Here is a 19,813-nt window from a genome sequence, read left to right as displayed (position 1 = left end):
TCTTTAACTGGAGGACTTAAAATCCAAAAATAAAGGAAAATATTTAAAATAATTTGTTACTATAGTCTTATCACGGCTTATTACAAAGTAGAAGTTTGATAAAAATATACACATAAGGTGTAACCCCAGACTATGCCACATTTCCACTGTTTGCATATTAACCCGATACAGCTCTTCCTTTGCATAGTCATGGCATCGTCCCCTAGGCCCAGTCGAACTGTCACATCCCAATAGTCGAGAGAGTAAATCAGGGATTAGTGAATTGGAAATTCTAATTGGGATAGATAATTAAAATAATTAGGAATTAATTAAACAAAATTTTAAAATAAGTAGAATTTATAATTTTAGGTTAAAAATTAAGATTGAGTGTTCGAGAATTAATTTGGTTAAAATGGATTTTAAAAAGGAGATTGGATTTGAAAATAAATTTGAAATTGGCTTTAATTGAATAATAAGGACCAATTCGGATAAAGGAGAAAACCCAGGGGGTTAAACAGGTAAAGGATAAAATTTTTAAAATTTGGGGCCTATTTAACAACCTCCAAGTCTTCTTCTTCCCTCCCATTATTCATTCAAAAATTTCCCAAACACCAAATTAAAGTTTTTCTTTCGGAATTAGTTCATCCTTTTTTATTCCTAAGGTCTCTAAACACTAAATTTCTTTTCTATATTGAAGAACACTCATGTTATCATCCTTAAAATCCTTAAGAGATCCTCACATGTCTTAGCTCGAATTAGGTCCATAGCTGGTCGATTTTTTAAAATTTAGGTGAGATTCTAACTTTTTATGATTAAAATAAGTGAGTTGTTATTTCAATTTGATATTTAAATGATTGAATTAGGATCTCAATATATTAATTGATTTTAAGTTGATTTTTGGCTTGAAAATCGTAGATCTCGTATTTCTTTGCTAAGCTTCGATTTAACAGTTATTTCTAACTCATTTTGATATATTTAAGAGTTATTTTATCTTAATTTAACAAATTTCTAATGAATTTAAGCAAATTGAATGTTTTCCCTTATTTAAAGATCACTTAAGCTTGAGTTTTCTAAAAAAAATATCTCAGTGTAATTATGTAAAACTGATGATTTATATTAGTAATTAGATGATATTTAGGATGTGTGGAATCAAAATTAAGGTTTAGGAACTAGATTTGAGTGGTGAAATCGCATTTTCGGTAAAACTAGCTAGTTTCCAGGAAGTATAATAGATGTGATGTGGTATGCCGTTTTTTGATGATTTAAATGTGTTTGAGGTTGTTTTTAATGTGTTTGTAATGTAATTACATTTATATTTCATATACAATTATGAATAATTAATATATTTTTACACCAAAACAGGTTTTTAGCGGCGCTTTTTTAGGCCTTTAGCGGCGCTTTTACCACAAACGCCGCTAAAGACCAAGACCATTAACGGCGCTTTTCCTACAAACGCCACTAAAGACCATGACCTTTAGCGGCACTTTTCCCACAAACACCGCTAAAGACCAAGTCCTTTAGCGGCGCTTCTCCCACAAACGCCGCTAAAGACCAAGACTTTTAGCAGCGCTTCTCCCACAAATGCCTCTAAAGAACATGACCTTTAGCGGCGCTTTTATCACAAACGCCGCTAAAAACATAACCTTTAAAAATATATTTTAATCAAATAATATTTATTTTTATGATATATATTTCATTTTATTTTATTTTTTAAATTTGAACTTTAAATATACTTTTAAGGATAAAAATATTATTTAAATTAAATTTTCTATGAAAATTTTAACTTTAAAATTAAATATAAAAATTAATGAATTTAGTTTTAGAATTTAAAATAATAAATTAATAACACAATTAAAATTCAAAAGTTAGAACTCAAGTTATCGTAAATATTAAAGTAAAAATAAAATTTAGAATCAAAACTAAAATAAATAATACATATGAGCAACAGATGACTAGTTGAACAAGCCTATGATTATACACATTGCAAGTTAATAAAAATACAATGCATTTTCTTAATCAAGTAAATCTTGGTAATAAAAGATATAATACAATTTACATGACTCAATAATTTACAGCTTTAATAAAAGATGTAATCAAGCAAATATGAAATCCAAATCCGAATAAACGCCTATTTACATCTCTAACTACCATGCATTACTTCTTTACTTGACTCAACAATTTACGCTTTAACGGAATCAAATTTCTCACCCACTACACCGCTTTTTTGTTTTTGGAACTGAATGTAACACAAGGTCTTGGCAAGGAAAGCATCCGCCACACTATAAGGGTTTGTGGAATCACTTTGCATCTCAAGATTAATTAATTCTATTAGCCCATGGATTGCGAATCGGTGATTTGCTTACTCGTTAGAGGACCCCGCAACCTCTCCCAAAGTTTTTAGTTTCTTATTGTTAGAATGAATTTAATGTTTACATGAAAAAATCTAAACCAAAGGACAAGTTTTGAGGCCGACCTCACCCCGTCCTTTATGCCGTCCCGATCATCAACCCAAAATAGATGGGAACTTGCATAAATACTCTGAATCGATCACCTTCTTCAATAGCCGAGTGAATACTGACCAAAGTAACACATATTTAAGTTTTTTTATAAACAGTTCAATGAAGTACAATGAATCAGAGAAGAGGAAGCAATATTACACTACACCAGAACAGGTTTTTAGCGACGATTTTTTAGGCCTTTAGCGGTGCTTTTTAACGCCATTAAAGGCATTTGCAGCGCTTGAGGAAGCGCCACAAAAAATGCCGCTAAGGATAACGTCGCTAACTTTTGCGGCGCTTACAGAAAAAAACTCCGCTAAAGGTCATGTTCTTTAGCGGCGCTTAGGAAAAAAACGCCACTAATGATAATGTTCTTTAGCGGCGCTTGGGAAAAAATGCCGCTAAAGATCATGTTCTTTAGCGGAGCTTAGGAAAAAAACGCCGCTAAAAGTAATGTTCTATAGCGGGGCTTGGTAGAAAACGCCGTTAAAAGTAATGTTCTATAGCGGCGCTTGGTAGAAAACGCCGCTAAAAATAATGTTCTTTAGCGGTGCTTCATCTACAAACGCCGCTAAACGTAGTGTTCTTTCGCGGCGCTTATTTCACAAACGCCACTATATTATATGACTTTTAGCGGCGCTTTTTTAAAAAACGCCACTAATTTTGGGATTTTTTTAAAATAAAATTTTCTATTTTTTCAAATTTCGCAACAACAAATCAAAAGCAACCAGATCTAAACTAACCAAAACAATAAATTTATATAATATTTCAAATTAAATGACTAAAATAATATTAATATCAATAAATAAAAGTGAATTCATACTTTTCTTTACAAAACGTTAAAAGTTTAAATGATAAAAATATTTATGCAATATACACTATGATGGCGAAAGTTAAATCATGAAACATCTTCATCATAATCTAAAGTCATTGTTGAAGTTCGTCGTACTTTTTGCTCGCTCTGCTTCTCTCGATGTCGATCCGCTTGAAGTCGAGTGTAGTTCTTCATATTTCTTTTGAACCTCGCTTCTCTCGCTGCGCCTCTGCTTCCCTCACCGCCTCTTTTTAAGTTGTTCTTTGAAGTTCTTCATATTTCCTTTGAACCTCAAATGTGGTCGCTTGCATCCGAGCCATCCGGTCTTTTAACCTCGAACTTCAACTTGAGATTGACTCCCAAGCCATGTATTGGTGCGAAATGGATCCAAAATATTGGGTTGGGTGATAAAAGATCCTTGAAATCGAACCCACCATACCTTTCAGACCCAAAACTTCATAATAATTCGGTTATCAATGTCTTCAAGATGAACAGAACTACACTAGAAGCAATCGCCAGTACTCATCTTTATCCTTTAGTTTTTCCTAATAAATAAATCACATAGTTAGTAACGCAATATATATTTAAAAAAACAAATGCAATATAACAATAGTCGCATTACAAGCAATAAATTAAACCATTAGAAAATAAACACTATAAATAACTAAAACAAGTCAAATCGTATTAAGTAAACGTACCATAATTTCACCAGCTTCAGGAGTCATAACAGATCTATCTTTCTTCTTATGTGTAATTTCAAAAGTTGAAGGCGTCCAACTTTTGACCGGACGACTGCTCCTACAATATAGTAGTAAAAATATTATTTAATAGAAAGTTATACATATTTGAGAATATTAAAAAATTAAAAATACCTCCGCCTCAGCTACACATGCAAAACTTCTCTACTCGGCTGTGTGAGTGAATTTTTGTTACTGCCGGCTACTTTTTCCAACTCGTTCACGATCCTACGTTATAAAATTTTTAGTACGTAAATAGTAAATACTATAAACCAAAATAATTACAATAGTTTGGAAGTACGTCGTACCTCGCCTTTCTTCGAATGCCAAAATCTAACCGCATCTTCCCATTGGTACCTCAACATACCCTGCGAGACATTTTGCAATTTCTCATCGAGGGTTGTTTTTGTCTTATAATATTTTTTCTTCAAAATACTTTTGTGGTCTCTCCATATTTTTCCCAATGCCTTCTTTACATAAGCATCCGAGACCTCTAAAGCAAACCTCGCCTACAAAAAGCACAAGTTAATAAAGTAAATATAAATGAAACTATTTCCCAAGCATTACAGATGACATTAACATTTTGTTACCTTAATATTATCGAGGGTTTGGTTTTTGTTGCTATCGGGCATTTGACGCCATGACTCGTAGTTGATAGGCAACATATTCGCATTTCATGCTAAAATGCCCATGTATCCTGCTAAAAGTCGAGCTTCTGATCCAATAGGCTGACCAAAACTGTTTCTGCATACCTTGACACGCTCGAGTGGATCTAACTCGTATAACTCTCTAAGTAGCGTACGTCCTCGACCTCTGCGCGTCCCACCATTTTCAACTACAAATGGTATATTATAATACAAGAATTTGAAAAATAAATCAATTATAAGTCAACACGCATGTAAATTTACTTTGAACTTCCGTAGGATCCTCAGGTGTAATCGAAACATTCGAAGATCCAATTGCTGTTTGTTGTTCAGTACTATTTGTTTCTGTCGAGTTTGGATCATTTTGAATAATGCTTTCCCTTAGAATTTTTATTCTAGGCATTTTATCTGCAATACACATAAAATGTAAGTAAACTTAATAACTAATTACAACAATAACAGCACATATAAAATAGTTGAAATATATAATAAGACCAAGATTTAAATTATGATATTACATATAATTAAACAATCGTAAAATCTTACTACATCATTATTCGTAAATATCTTCATCCGTATCCTGACGAACCCATTGAAATTGTGCACTAGTACTAGGGGTATTATCGTTTAAGTTTTGTTCTGGAAAGGGCAAAGTTTTTGATTTGTCGTCGATGTTATCTCTACTTCCACTGCCCATGTCAAACAAGTCTCTAGGGATGTTACGGAGTACAACGTACCAACCCTCATCAGTTGGATCTTTTGAGTAAAAAACTTGTTTGACTTGTGATGAGAATACATACGGCTCATCTATCAGTTGTTGTCCTGTGTGAATCAATCGGTCAAAGTTCACCATTGTAAAACCAAATTGATCTTGCTTAATTCCACGAGTTGTATTAATATCGGCCCAATCACCTCGAAATAAGACAACTTTCCATTTTCCATAGTAATCCAACTCAATTATGTCAGTAAGATGTCCGAAATATTCCACATTTCCCTCGACAGGATTATTGTCCCTAGCACTAGCATAATTTGTAATTGCAGGATTAACAACTATTCCACAATTTTGTGTTCTCCTCAACCTCTCGCAATATTTTGTATGAAATCTGAATCCGTTGATGAGGAACACACTATATCTTTTAACCACTCGATTTGGACCTTGGGAGAGCCATTTAACTTCGTCGTCTACGTTCTTCCCACTCCAAACCTATTGAATGGAAAGTAAACTGAGTAATTAAAAATGTTATGAAAAAACATTATTATTTGTAAGCGGAAGCTCCAACTGCATACCGTTTGGCTTAACCATTCATAAAAAGATTCTGTAAACAACTTATTGATATCTCGATGTTGTATTCTTCGAGAGCGCAAACGAGATCTCAATATTTGTTTGTACTCACTGTGTTAAAAAAATGTTCATTTTGTTAGAAGATAGACAATTATTAGTTTGATAAATATTTATCAAATTTGTAGAACTTACTTCCGTAAAGATTCCAATGATTCGTGGTGAAACAGAACATATCGATGTGCTTGTACCCACGATAAATGATCTAATTCTGCAATTTCAACTTTGCCGATTGGTTCTTCAAAACTTTGGAACAAATAAGTATCGGCTAAGTTATGGTCCGCGAGTCCAGCATTCCTATTTGGTCTGTTCAACCTTGTTTCAACATCTTCCAAATATCTTGAGCAGAAGGTCATACATTCCTCTGCCAAGTAGCCTTCAGCAATCGATCCTTCTGGATATCGCTTGTTGCGGCAGTAAGACTTTAATTTGAATAGCAACCTAAACACAATATACAACATTATCAAAAGTTGTAACTAAAGGCATAGAGGTGAATGAAGGAAAATTTTAAAAATTTTAATTAACACCTTTCTATGGGATACATCCATCGATAGAAAACGGGTCCGCCAAGAATTGCTTCGTGCGGGAGATGGATTATCAAGTGAACCATAATGGTAAAGAAGGAAGGTGGGAAGATTTTCTCCATGTTAAATAAAGTCAAAACGGCTCGATCCTGTGCCTTCTGAAGTTCTTGAACATCCAAAACTTTGCCACAAATGGCTTTCATTATATTGGATAGTTCAATTATACAAGACGTCACCTTCTTGGACATACAACATCGTAGAGCAACTGGCAGTAAATCTTGCATTAAGATGTGATAGTCATGTGATTTTAGCGAATATAATCTTCGATCTTTAACACTAACACATCGAGATATATTTGATGCATATGCATCTGGAGCCTTTATATCCTTCAGCACCATGCAAAACAGTTCTTTCTCCATCTTGGACATTGAGAAAATAGAAGGCGGCAACCGACATTTCCCATTCGGAAGTGGATTGAGATGAAGATCAGGTCGAATTCCCATTTGGACTAAATCAAGTCGACTCTGCAGATTGTCTTTTGATTTTCCGTCGACATTCAAAATTGTACCCACAATGTTCTCGCAGACATTTTTCTCAATAAGCATAACATCAAGATTGTGTCGTAAAAGGTGATGTTCCCAATAAGACAACTAAAAAAAATACTTCTTTTTTTCCACAACTCTGCCTCATTAGGATCGTCCTCTTCGTCGGAGTCATCATCAGCTTCATCATTTGATCTTCTGTTTCTTTGCGTGTTTGGCGGTTGGTTCATCTTCCCATAAATGAAATTCATATTTTCCAACATGAACAAGATTTCAGAGCCACTGGTCTGCGAAGGAGCTTCTCTGAACTCTTCAGTGCTGTCAAATACAGAACTCTGAAATCTAAATCTATAATTTTCCGGTAACCACCGACGATGCCCCATGTAAGAGAACTTCTTCCCATTGTACAACCATTGTGAACATGTTTGTGCAGCACAACAAGGACACGCATAACGACCCTTGGTACTCCAACCGGATAAATTGGCATAAGCGGGAAAGTCATTAATGGTCCACATCAAAGCTGCACGTAAATTAAAGTTCTCTTTTCTCAGCACATCGTATGTCTCGACCCCAGCCCATAATTGTTTTAACTCTTTAATAAGTGGCTATAAATAAATGTCGATATCATTCCCGGCCCTTTCTCCCCAGGGATAATCATAGATAAGATAAGGGAAGATTGCTTCATGCAAATCCACGGAGGCAGATTGTAAGGAACAAGCACTACTGGCCAAGTGCTGTACGCAGTACTCATGATCTTGAAAGGATTAAATCCATCAGATGCTAGCCCAAGCCTCACACTCCTAGGATCACTTGAAAAGCTTGGAAATTTATTGTCAAATGATTTCCAAGCTAAAGAATCTGTCAGATGCCTTAATAATCCATCATCGGTTCGTCCATCATGGTGCCACGTCATAGACTCCGCTGTCTTCAACGACATAAAAAGCCTTTGAAGCCTCGGTATCAGCGGAAAATACCGTAAAATCTTGACTGGCTTCTTTCTTGACTGTGCATCATTTTCATCGTCGTTCCCATCTTCTGCGTTTTTACTTATCCAACGGGAGTGGCCACATACATGACAACACTGTTGGTTTCTCCGATCGCCCCAATACAACATGCAGTCATTTGGGCAACTATGGATTTTGTTGTACCCAAGGCCTAAATCTTTTATCATTTTCTTCATATCTTTGCATGACTGAGGGATTTTTGCAAACAGAAACATTTCTCTCAAGAACTCTAACAGCATTGTCAAAGAGTTTCTGATCCACCCTCCCAAACATTTTAATTGAAAAAGACGAACACAGAAAGACATTTTTGAAAATTTTGATCCCTCATACAGTTCTTCGTTCATGTCATTAAGTAGCGCGTAGAACTTCGCCGCTTCTTCATTCGGCTCTTCATGAGGTACACTATTTCCCAGTTCGGTAAAAGCATTTCTCCCAATTTTACAATCATCAGAAGCCACAAAGTCTGCTGGGAATGACTGGACACCATGATTGTGCATATTAAATGCATCCCGCAACATACCTTCCATGTCATCCCCTCTATCAGACTGATGGTAAGCAGTACCAGAGTAAGATACATCCATCGTTGAAGAAGAAGTACTAGGCGGGCATTCACCATGAAAGAACCATTGTTTATAACCCCGAACAAACACATCCACAATTAGATGCTCGTATACAACCTCACGATAATGCCAGTTTATGTTGACACACTTCTTACACGGGCAAAGAATCATGTTCTCTTGGCTTGCATATTGAAATGCAAAATTTGGAAAATACTGTACTCCATTTCGATAATCGTTGCTAACCCTTGACAAATTCATCCAAGACCGGTCCATTTCTTAATTCTTGAAGTCTGACGTTGACAATAATTTGCACGGGTAAGTTAAAACACCAGTTATAACCATAAATGGATTATAGAAATTTGTGATATGATATATTTTTATGTATTATGTAAGTTATGTAAGTAATGTATTATGTAAGTTGTGTATAATATTAATTATGTGAGTTGTGTATAATGTCGATTAAGAAGGTTATGTATAATGTAAGTTATGCCGCTTATTTAATTTATGTAAGTTATTTAATTTTTGTAAGTTATGTAAGTTATGTAAGTTACTTAATTTATGTAATTAATGTAAGTTAATTTATGTAAGTTATGTAAGTTATGTAAGTTACTTAATTTATGTAAGTTATGTAAGTTATTTAATTTATGTAAGTTATGTAAGTTACTTAATTTATGTAAGTTATGTAAGTTACTTAATTTATGTAAGTTAAGTAAGTTATTTAATTTATGTAAGTTATGTAAGTTACTTAATTTATGTAAGTTATGTAAGTTATTTAATTTTTGTAAGTTATGTAATTAATGTAAGTTACTTAATTTATGTAAGTTATGTAAGTTATTTAATTTATGTAAGTTATGTAAGTTATGTAAGGTTCTTAATTTATGTAAGTTATGTAAGTTATTTAATTTATGTAAGTTATGTAAGTTATTTAATTTTTGTAAGTTATGTAATTAATGTAAGTTATTTAATTTGTGATACCTAAACATCTTCGGTTAATTATATCGAATATTAAACAAAAATCATTCAAACTTGATTTATCATTCAAAATATATGAAAACATGCGAAATTTTGAATACAATAATATTAGATTAGAGATATGTACCTTTTAATCGAGATTGAATTTTCATATATTGAAATATTAAATCTTCGGTTAAATTTGTTATCATTGTTAGAGATTAGATTTATGTAAATTGAAGGGCTAAATTTATTATTAAATCAATAAAAAGTCTCGTGTCACTTTTCATCTCTCATTTAACAACAATTAATTTCATTTCGTGCTAAAATATTTAATTTCAAAAATTTTAGTGATTAAATAAAAGAATTAATAGTTGAATGATTAAAATAGGACTAATAGATTAGTCACTATTTTTATACTTTACAAAAAAATCTAACACGCTGTAGCTTTTCCTAGAACACTTTTATTCTGTCGGCAATTTGAAAGCAAAGCTCCTTAGCAAAAACAAAAATTATGCAATAACATTTTGGACCAAAGACATATAATATATTTGGATACAATTAATTTAGACCAATTAATTTTTTTACGTCTGGCACCAAAGACATATAATATATTTGGATACAATTATTTTCAAATTTGAGTACTTTTAAGTATTCAAAAGGATGAAAACCCAAATCTAAACATTTTGGACCAAAAGAAAAATTTAGATAAAAATCATTTTCCTCCTAAATATGTCAGCCAGAGCTCGGGCATGGGCTGATTTGATTTAAAACATAAATAATTTTACCAAATTTTACAACTTTTGGTAACAAAACTTTATTCACAAAACTCAACATGAAACCATTTCTCCTCTGTGATTGTGAAGAGGAAATAAATAGGAAACTTTCTTTCCACGATAAATTGAAAATTCCAATGAATGATCTCATCGAAAAGGAAATTATGCAATAACATGATTCAAAAGCAAATTTGTAGGAGTATAAAATATTTAATGTATTTGCATCAATTGAACATAAATTTAATTTAAGGAAGAGAATAAAAGTAAAAATAACAATCATGAAACTGAGCGTATATAGAGAAGAAATGTAATACAATACATTTAGAGAATTATAAGATAAATAAAGATATTTGAACTGTGGTAGATTACCAAATTATTGTGGAATTACACCTACACAACAAAAATAATTTATTAAACAAATATATATATTTTATTTTACTTTTTAAAATCAAATTTAAAGGTGAAGGCTTAATAGTCTAAATTTTATAAGCACCAAATGGATTTTGTAATTTAGACCAATTAATTTTTTTACGTCTAGCACCAAAGACATAATATATTTGGATACAAGCTTCATCAAATATGAGTACTTTTAACAAGAAATAATTTTGGATTCAGTTCTAAAATACAATTTCACATCAAATATTGAATATACATTTCTAATAGTTTTTCTTTACTAAAATGCTTCTAATTTTCAAACAATGAAAATATTGTAAACATATTTCAACAAAACAAAGAACTTACCTAAATACGAGCAAGAAGAAATGCACCCAAAATTCCAAAATAACAAATTAAAAGCAAGACTATAAATACGAAAGCAAAGAAAAATGCACCAAAATTCCAAGCCATTCAAATGTTGATAAAGGACCAAATCAAAAACTTACCTAAATACGAAGCAAGAATAAATGGTTATCGTTGTCGTTTGAAGGGTTATGCTATTCTTGTAAACTAACACCCAATTACTTCTACATTGTTTGGGGACGGTCGCAAAAGAAGACAACATCAATGTTTTGTATTACAACCAAGCAGACGAGGCATAAAGTAAAAAAAAATTTTAAATTTTTCCCACACTAAAAATATAACTTATCGGTGGTTGCGGGAGCAGAGGGCAACGGTGACGGTGACGGTGATGCAGTAGATGAGACGGCGATGGTGATGAAGCAGGCGACGATCACGATCACATCGAAGCTGGTCGGGTTTGGGGGGATTAGAGGCTGAGGAAGCTAGGAATTTCGGCTAAACAATTGGGGGAAAGTGATGAAGAAGAATCGGGTTTTGCTTGGTTAAAAGGGCTGGAAAGAAAACAACGTCGTTTCCACAGATAAATGAACCCACTAATAGCGGCGTTTGTAAATAAGCGCCACAAAATGTCCACAGAAACGAAGTCGTTTCAAGAACAGACAGTCAAATTTATGGCATTTTGGCATAAAACGCCACTCACAACATTAAAAAACGATGACGTTTTCAATGACTAAACTAACAAATTTGTGGCATTTCTAAATAAGCGCCACTAAACAAACCCGAAAACGATGACGTTTCCCAAACAGTCATGACAAAATTAACCCATTTGTGGCGTTTATTCCAATGCGCTACAAAATAAAATTACAACGATGTCATTCCTCAGCCAGTTAGTCAAATTTGTGGCGTTTAGGCATAAGCGCCACTCAATTAACAGTGACTAAATGACTAACTTTGTGGCGTTTACACAAAAGAGCCACTAAATTAACCGTCCAAACGATGTCGTTTTCCAAAAAAGTAGGACAAGTTTCTGGTGTTTTGGTACAAAACGCCACTAAGAACATCGAAAAACGACGACGTATTCATGACTAAATGAACCTATTTACGGCGTTTATAACCTTTCGCCACTAAGTAACCACCGAAACGACGTCGTTTGACACGAAATAAAAACGAAACGCAGTTGTTTCCCTGGTAATTAGGATAATTTTGCGGCGTTTTTTCGTGAAACGCCACTAAGAACATGGAAATTTTTAAAAAATTAAGTTAATTATATCAATATTTTTTTATATTTTTATTTTTAATAAACATAAATATTTATGTATATATGTCATATTAAATAAAAAATTGATGTTAATTTTATTAATAACATGTGTTAACATTTTACAAGCTCAGTATCAAATTAAACGAATTCATGTAAACAATTGAACATTTAATCATTATTCATGTACGCTTTTGGGATTTAACCCATTTTGGTATATATTTGTATTTTTAAATTGATAATTTATATATATCTTTTTAGATTCGGAAAATATAAAAACTTAAATTAAACCCTAAACCCTAAATTAACCATTATTAATCCTAAACCATATTTTCAGGAATTCGTGTTGCTAATGTTAGTGTGTAGTACACAACATATATTTTAACCTTAAATTATAAACTGCAAACCGTTAACCACAAGCATCAAGCCCTAAAACACTAATTAACCTCTTAATATGACTAAAGTAGCCTAAACCCCAAACCGTAAACTATAAACTTCTAAACCCTAAACCCAAAACACTAAAACCTACATCATAAACTCTAAACTCAAAACTCTAATATTCACAAAATAATAAACATTATATAATGATTAAACCTAAAACCCTAAACTATATACAATATTAAACTTTTTAACTTATAATAATCACTGAATCTTAATCACCAAACTCTCAAACCCTAAACAAAAAACACTAAACCTACATTGTAAACCCTAAACCCTAAACTGTAATTCAAAAATAATAAACATTATATAATATCTTATTTCCTACATTATATAATAACATAAATTATATAATAAACTACATATATAATAATCTAGCGGCGCTTCCCACAACGCGCCGCTAATAATATGTTTTAGCGGCGTTTTACCATAAGCGCTACAACTGCTAGTATACATCAAGACCAAAGCGCTGCGTTTTGGTTAATATTTTATGCGCTTTACAATAAGCGCTAATACTATGATTTAGCGCGTTTTCAAATAAGCGCCACTAATCCTAATGTACCTCAAGACCAAACTCTGCGTTTTGGTTAAGAAATATTATGGCGCTTTTCGATACTCGCCGCTACTACTCATTAGATTTTAGCGTTTTTAATATAAGTGCCACTAATGCTACTATACATCAAGACCAAAGCGCTACGTTTTGGTTAATCTTTTGCGGCGTTTTCCAATAAACACCACTAAGCCTAATATACCGCAAGACCAAACTCTGCGTTTTGGTTAAGAAATCTTGCGGCACTTTTCACTACTCGCCGCTAATACTATGATTTAGCGGCGTTTTAATATAAGCGCCACTACTGCTAGTATACATCAAGACCAAAGCGCTGCGTTTTGGTTAATATTTTGCGGCGCTTTACAATAAATGTCGCTAATACTATGCTTTACCAGCATTTTCCGATAAGCGCCACTAATCCTAATATACGTCAAGACCGAACTCTGCGTTTTGGTTAAGAAATATTGCGACGCTTTTCACTACTCGCCGCTAATACTATTCTGTAGCGGCGTTTTTTTATAAGCGCCACTAATGCTAGTGTACCTCAAGACCAAACTCTGCGTTTTGGTTAAGATGTATTGAGGCGCTTTTTGCGACTCGCCGCTAATTCTATGCTTTAGCGGCATTTTTAAATATGCGCCACTAATACTTTCTTTAGCGGTGTTTCCACATAATCGCCACGAATTATATAGTACACATCTAGTCCAAAACACTGCGTTTTGGTTAAGAGCTTTTGCGACGCTTGGAAGTAAACACCGCTAAAGATGTTCTTTTACGGCGTTTATTCAGAAAACGCCACTGTATGTCCGAATTTTACCGGCGTTTTAGTAGAATCGCCGCTAATGCTACATCTTCAGCAGCGTTTTATGGTTTGCGCCGCTAATGCTCGATTTTTAGGGGCATTTGTAATCCAAACGCCACAAAATGTGCTGTTAAAAGTCTATTTTGGTGTAGTGTTACTCCTGTGGCTTTGTGTGTCAAAGTATCTCTGTTCTCAACACCAAATACATTCATCCTCTGGAGAGTCCCAATTATCAGATGAATTGCAATCACTTGGGCTTTAGAGTCCTATGATCAATAAACATTCATGAAACTCTACACAAATTAGAAAGGCATAACAGACTTCAATAATAGCTGATCTGAGTAGTACAATTACCGCAATTTCTTCTCCATATAATACAAACGCTTGTGTGAAAAATTCATATGCAACATGCTCAATATCACGACCATTAGTCACTGATAGTCGAAAAATGTAACAAGGACAAAATACAAAGTTAAAAAGTTAAACATAAAATTCAAGCCTCTCTTCATCAAAAGGAATATAACCAAAGACAAAGCCCGCAATACTGTTCACTATGTATATATTGCTAATATCATAATGATAATATGCCATTCATTAAACTTAAAAGTCATAATGATGGGAGATTTATGACAATAGCGCCCCCTTCACATCATTTTAAAATAAAATTATTGATCCCTAATGCCTGGAATCAACATAATAAATTAATGGAACATTGGTAACAACCCTAAGAATGTCACAAATAAAGCTATTTATTCTTGTAAGCACCTGTTCCATCAGAAACCTTGGACTCTCGTGAGCAACATTATTTATCTCAGTATGCCTTTTCCTAACTATTAATTAGAAAAATGGCATCTCTTGAAGTTCAATAAAATTTGTTATCATCTAAAATAATTTTCAGGATTCAATTCACTATTTAACCAATGACTGTTATGCAGAGTTGGTTTAAGTCAAGACTCAAGATTACCTCAAGACATTGCGTACAACCTTAATGCAAGTTCAGGGATGGAATAGTGAAAGGGACTCAATGATCCGAAAGAAGGGCTATTAGAGTGTCTTTTGCATAATGTGATATAAGTTATTAGATTGTAGTATCAAAAGAAAATCAAGATTATAAAAATAAAACATCGATAACGTTTTAATTCCAGTTGTGAAATTAAAATTTAATACTCACAATATATCGATGCTAATTTATATTAACATATCAAAATATATAATTATAAAACAAAAATATAAACACAATATATATATGAGAATTAAGGATCGTTGAATTTTTAAATTTAGAATTAAATTAATTTAACATATAAATATTAGAGGATTAAATTTGTTATTAGACTAATAAAAACTCACGACAACTTTTCAATCACTCATCTACAACTAATGAGAGAATATATTAAATATTTAATTTCAAAAATTAAATAATTAAATAAAATGAATAATTAAGCAACTAAAATAGAATAAATCATATAATTAAGTCACTGTTCTTATATTTTACCCTAATATAATAGTGAAGGGAGGCGTAATTATTTGGTTACGTGTCCCATGATTGTGTATATTTTAGAAAATAAAATAAAAATAAAAATAATAAAAGGTACTTGTACTTGAAACGCAAGATAATGGTGGCTTCTACTCCAGCTAATATACTAATTAATTAATACCTATTCTTATAATATTCCATTTCTCAAATCTGTTCAATGACTGCATTTCACGTCCCCAACTTGTTATTCCCTTTTAGATATATTCACAAGCCTCTCACCTTTCTTCTAACTCTTTCTTTATGTTTTTTAAATATTTATTCAAATATCAATTAAAAATATAATATGTACTTTTTAAAAATACATACTATAAGGATACTGATTCAATTATAAAATTTTTAAATGTTTTCAAATTTTGATTTTTTTGTTATTCTATTATTAAATAGTTAAATTTGTATTTTTATATATAAGAAAAGAGGGAACTTATTAAGTAAAATATTCATTACAGTACCTAGGAATGATTATCCTATAACAAGACACATGCACAAGTAACTTCACTAGTAAATCCAACCACATCATCATATAGGATCTTGTGCCTGCATGTATGATCTTGTGGATTTTTACTAATAAGCATTTAATATGTCATCGCTGTATATAGAAGTAAGATGAGATGAAAGGTATGCAGATAAAATGAAAAAACTCAAACCACAAGCTGCAAGCATTTGACAAAGAAAAAACTCACATGACTTGGACAATAAAGATAAAATGAAAGGTATGCAGATAAGATAGAAGTATAAAATCGAGCAAAGAAGAAATCACCTTACAAAGTTGTCCCAGGTTTCACTTTTCATAACTCCCGATGGGTCTAGTAATTGAGTCATCTCATGGCTCAACTTGAAATGTGCACTCTTGAACCGCATATTTCCACCTGGTGATGTTTCCAAGATGAAACCAAAATCAATATGAACAAGAATCCCGACACTGCATTGACATGCATATCACAGTGGTTGAGTTTTAGCTTATGAAACTACCTTGAACAATCGGATAGAGCCATTTTCTCCAGTTCAGTTCAACCATGAAAAACCAAAAAAATAAAACTAAAATAGTTGACTTACAAAACAAGAGATAGACAACAATACTTTGTTTTTTCTTCTTAGTATTTATTTAACCATTGTCAGTCATATCTGACAGCTCATTAGCCTTAATTTAAATCATTACCTCAAAAGAAAATAAATGAGAGAGTACAATATACTTTAAAGAACCAAAAGTCTATTTTTTACCTGTAGCATCAATGACTTCATTGAAGATCTTCAATACATCTCTTCTAGCCGACAATTCAACATGCTGCATTTTCTTTTTATTAAAATCAAGACAATTTTACAAACTGCAAGTGAAATATTGTCTATTATATTCCAAAACCAATTGTTGCTTTACACAAGGCTGTCTTGCTATTCGATATACTAGTTTTAGGTTTAAGATTATTGGATCCCCTGATAACAAGACGATACCAAGCATGCATAATTCTATAAAGGTAACTCTATACGAGAAACCTTTCCTGGTCAGTACTAATCATACATATGTAGCAAGTTTGTGGCTTGACCCTTATATTACCAAACATGTCTCAATATCCCCAATTGTCATTGCGGATTTCATCATCGAATTTCTTTTTCAGTTCGGGATGTTTCTCAAAGTACTCATCTACTATCATGGTGCTGATCTTTGCTGTTCAAATAAAGAAAAAAGAATAGAACAAAAGTCAACAATTGCAACTACAATTACAATAACGAGAAGATTCATTTGGGCAGTGTTTTGCAATTACCTTCAGTTCCTAAACGTCGGCAATGTCTTTCTCCAAACGCTCGGACTCTTCCAAAGATTTCTCCTCTGCTTCTTTCAATTCAACCAACTATTAACTACAAGTGATAACCAAATCAGATGATGAAAAAGAAAACCAAAACCACTGAGACAGGTAAAATCAAGAATGCTGTTGATTCTCACCAATGCATCAAATTTCGGTTTGAATTGAGGAGTGACTGTGTCAACAAACTTGGGGATCTCTACGCCTGAAAGGAAGCATACAAAATGTGTAAAGATGAGAGTTAATAACTCAAAATGTAGATAAAATTAAAACAGATGAAATCGCAAACTCCCCACAGCTTCATCGAAACCACTCACACAATAAACCATGGATTCCAAAAGTTGTAGCCAAGTGACAACCCGGTTAGACAAATTACTATAATCAAAGCAAAGAAATTACACTAAAGAGAGAGTTATACATTGTAACCAACCAATATGCCAAGTAAACAGTGAAAAGGAAGCAGCTCCATTTAACACAGTTAATTCCAAGAAGGTGCTCGTGGAACACCTTACCGTAAAAAAAACCTGAAAATCATCTTCTTCAACCTTTTTTTTATCTCTTTATTTCAGCGAACAGCCTTACTCCCCTCTTCGTTTCCTTTATCTTTCAACTCCTTCCAGTTTAAAAGGAAACTGTATTGAAAGCCTAAAATTAAAAGAAACCCTAACAGATTGAGAGAAAATGAGTAGCTATGGTGAGTGAATTCAGTGCAGTGAAATGAAAAGGAAAAAGAAGTGTAATTGGTGTAGGTGTATTGACTGTTGTTGTTGGAAATGGGAAATTTGGGGGATTTCAGCTGAAGAAAAACAAACTTTTATTTGGGGATTTAGGGCACACGACTGAGATGAGAAGAAGAGGTAGTAGTGAGCGGGTAATCAAAAATCTAAGTTTTGGGAGTGAGCGGGATTTTGATTACTTTTCGCGGGGTTTTTAAACGCAGTAAAAATTTATTTCATTTTAAACAAAATAACGTCATTTTGCTCTGCTAAAAATTTTTTATTTTACCTACTAAATTTTTTTTAGTTAATTGATTTTATAAAACATTTATTATTACTATTTTTTATAAATTAGATTTTTATAAAAAAATTAAGTACTCTCAAAATAAATATCGTATATTTTAATAAGAAAAAAATGATTAAATAGCTGCAATTAATTATTAAGTTAGAATTATCCAATGTTAATCACGATTTTATATTATTTTTTCCGATTTAATCTCCATTTTATTAAAGATATTTCTTCCTAACTAAAATATAACTATTATGCTAGATGTTCGATGTGGAATGATTTTAGTTTTTGTATTCCATTTTATTTGTTATAATTTGAGCCTATCCAAAATAGATAGTTGCCTATCCATATCAATTTGTTACTTTTTTTTATTTGTCAATGTTTTTCTTAAATCTAATATTTAAATATATCAAATGGTTTAGATTAAATATTTTTAAATATAAAACATTAATTAATTGTATAATTTTTATCATTTAACAAATCTCAAGTAAACCTTAAGTCCTAAACCAGTTAATATATATAAAGTTTATCTATTAAGCTCTTAAATAATTTAAACTATAATTATAATTTTAATATATTAAAATTAATATTATCTCTTTTACAATTATATAAGAAATTATTTAATATATAAATTAAAAAACACTAATTAATGTAAACCCTAAACCCATAACCTCTATCCTCTAAATCCTAAATCGTAAAACATAAATCGTAAACCCCTAACCCTTAAACCCCAACCCTTATAACTGTCCTCCATAAGTTTTGTGACCGCATTTAGTATAGTTCCTTAATCTTAAAGATATTTCAAAAGATTCAAACTCTTAGTTGTAATAGTACTCTTAGTTTCTTCAACTCCAGAAGATTCAAACTCCTCATCCACATCAACAGATGCCGCAATGCAAGTGACTTTTTCTTTTGGAACCTTGAATCTATCATCAACTTTAGGATTTCCTTGCTTCTCCCTAGCACCAATGTCCAAACCTAATAATTTAAAAAAATTCAATCAACAAACAGAAGGCGAATTGGAGGTAGAAATACCTAAAAGAAACATTCAACTGCAAGCTATAATGGTATCCATAGGAAGAAGAAAATAGTAAGGTGTTACAAATAATTTTAAATAGAAAAGTGCCAAGCAAAACCATGGGTCATATTCAGTTTCTGAAACAACAGAACAAACAAGTTATAAATATTATAAATATTTACAATATGTCAATTTTTATAATTTTCATAAATACTTCAATAAATATTATAAATATTTTATTAGGAATATATTTTAATTATTAAAATAATTTATTTATTTTCATTAAGTTAATTACTTATTATTTTGAAC

The 19,813-nt window shown here is 32.2% G+C and overlaps 1 protein-coding gene and 1 non-coding gene across 4 annotated transcripts; both read right to left on the bottom strand.

The window, feature by feature from the left end:
- Nucleotides 1-4,162: 4,162 nt before the first annotated feature.
- Nucleotides 4,163-9,050, bottom strand: LOC128037709 (uncharacterized). The gene is made up of 4 exons (XM_052627355.1): nucleotides 4,937-9,050; nucleotides 4,619-4,863; nucleotides 4,337-4,537; nucleotides 4,163-4,256 (listed from the first exon to the last, which is right to left on the bottom strand). Exon 1 carries the CDS (start codon nucleotides 8,912-8,914, stop codon nucleotides 7,664-7,666), a length of 1,251 nt encoding a protein of 416 aa, XP_052483315.1. The 5' UTR covers nucleotides 8,915-9,050; the 3' UTR covers nucleotides 4,163-4,256; nucleotides 4,337-4,537; nucleotides 4,619-4,863; nucleotides 4,937-7,663.
- Nucleotides 9,051-10,740: 1,690 nt separating this feature from the next.
- On the bottom strand, nucleotides 10,741-18,370 carry LOC105766275 (uncharacterized). Of its 3 annotated transcripts, XR_008193409.1 has the most exons (6): nucleotides 17,900-18,370; nucleotides 17,622-17,686; nucleotides 17,443-17,536; nucleotides 16,904-17,345; nucleotides 16,443-16,604; nucleotides 10,741-10,758 (listed from the first exon to the last, which is right to left on the bottom strand). It is a non-coding gene; the product is annotated as an uncharacterized LOC105766275 (transcript). The 3 variants fall into 3 exon arrangements; XR_008193407.1 differs by lacking the exon at nucleotides 10,741-10,758 and having other exon boundaries at nucleotides 16,105-16,604; XR_008193408.1 differs by lacking the exon at nucleotides 10,741-10,758 and having other exon boundaries at nucleotides 16,105-16,551.
- Between the last annotated feature and the right edge of the window lie 1,443 nt (nucleotides 18,371-19,813).

Source organism: Gossypium raimondii, unplaced genomic scaffold (assembly GCF_025698545.1).
Source record: "Gossypium raimondii isolate GPD5lz unplaced genomic scaffold, ASM2569854v1 Contig00266, whole genome shotgun sequence".
In the NCBI taxonomy this organism is placed as follows: domain Eukaryota; kingdom Viridiplantae; phylum Streptophyta; class Magnoliopsida; order Malvales; family Malvaceae; genus Gossypium; species Gossypium raimondii.
The sequence above is the reverse complement of the archived record's forward strand: the minus strand, read 5'-3'. Positions and strand labels throughout refer to the sequence as shown.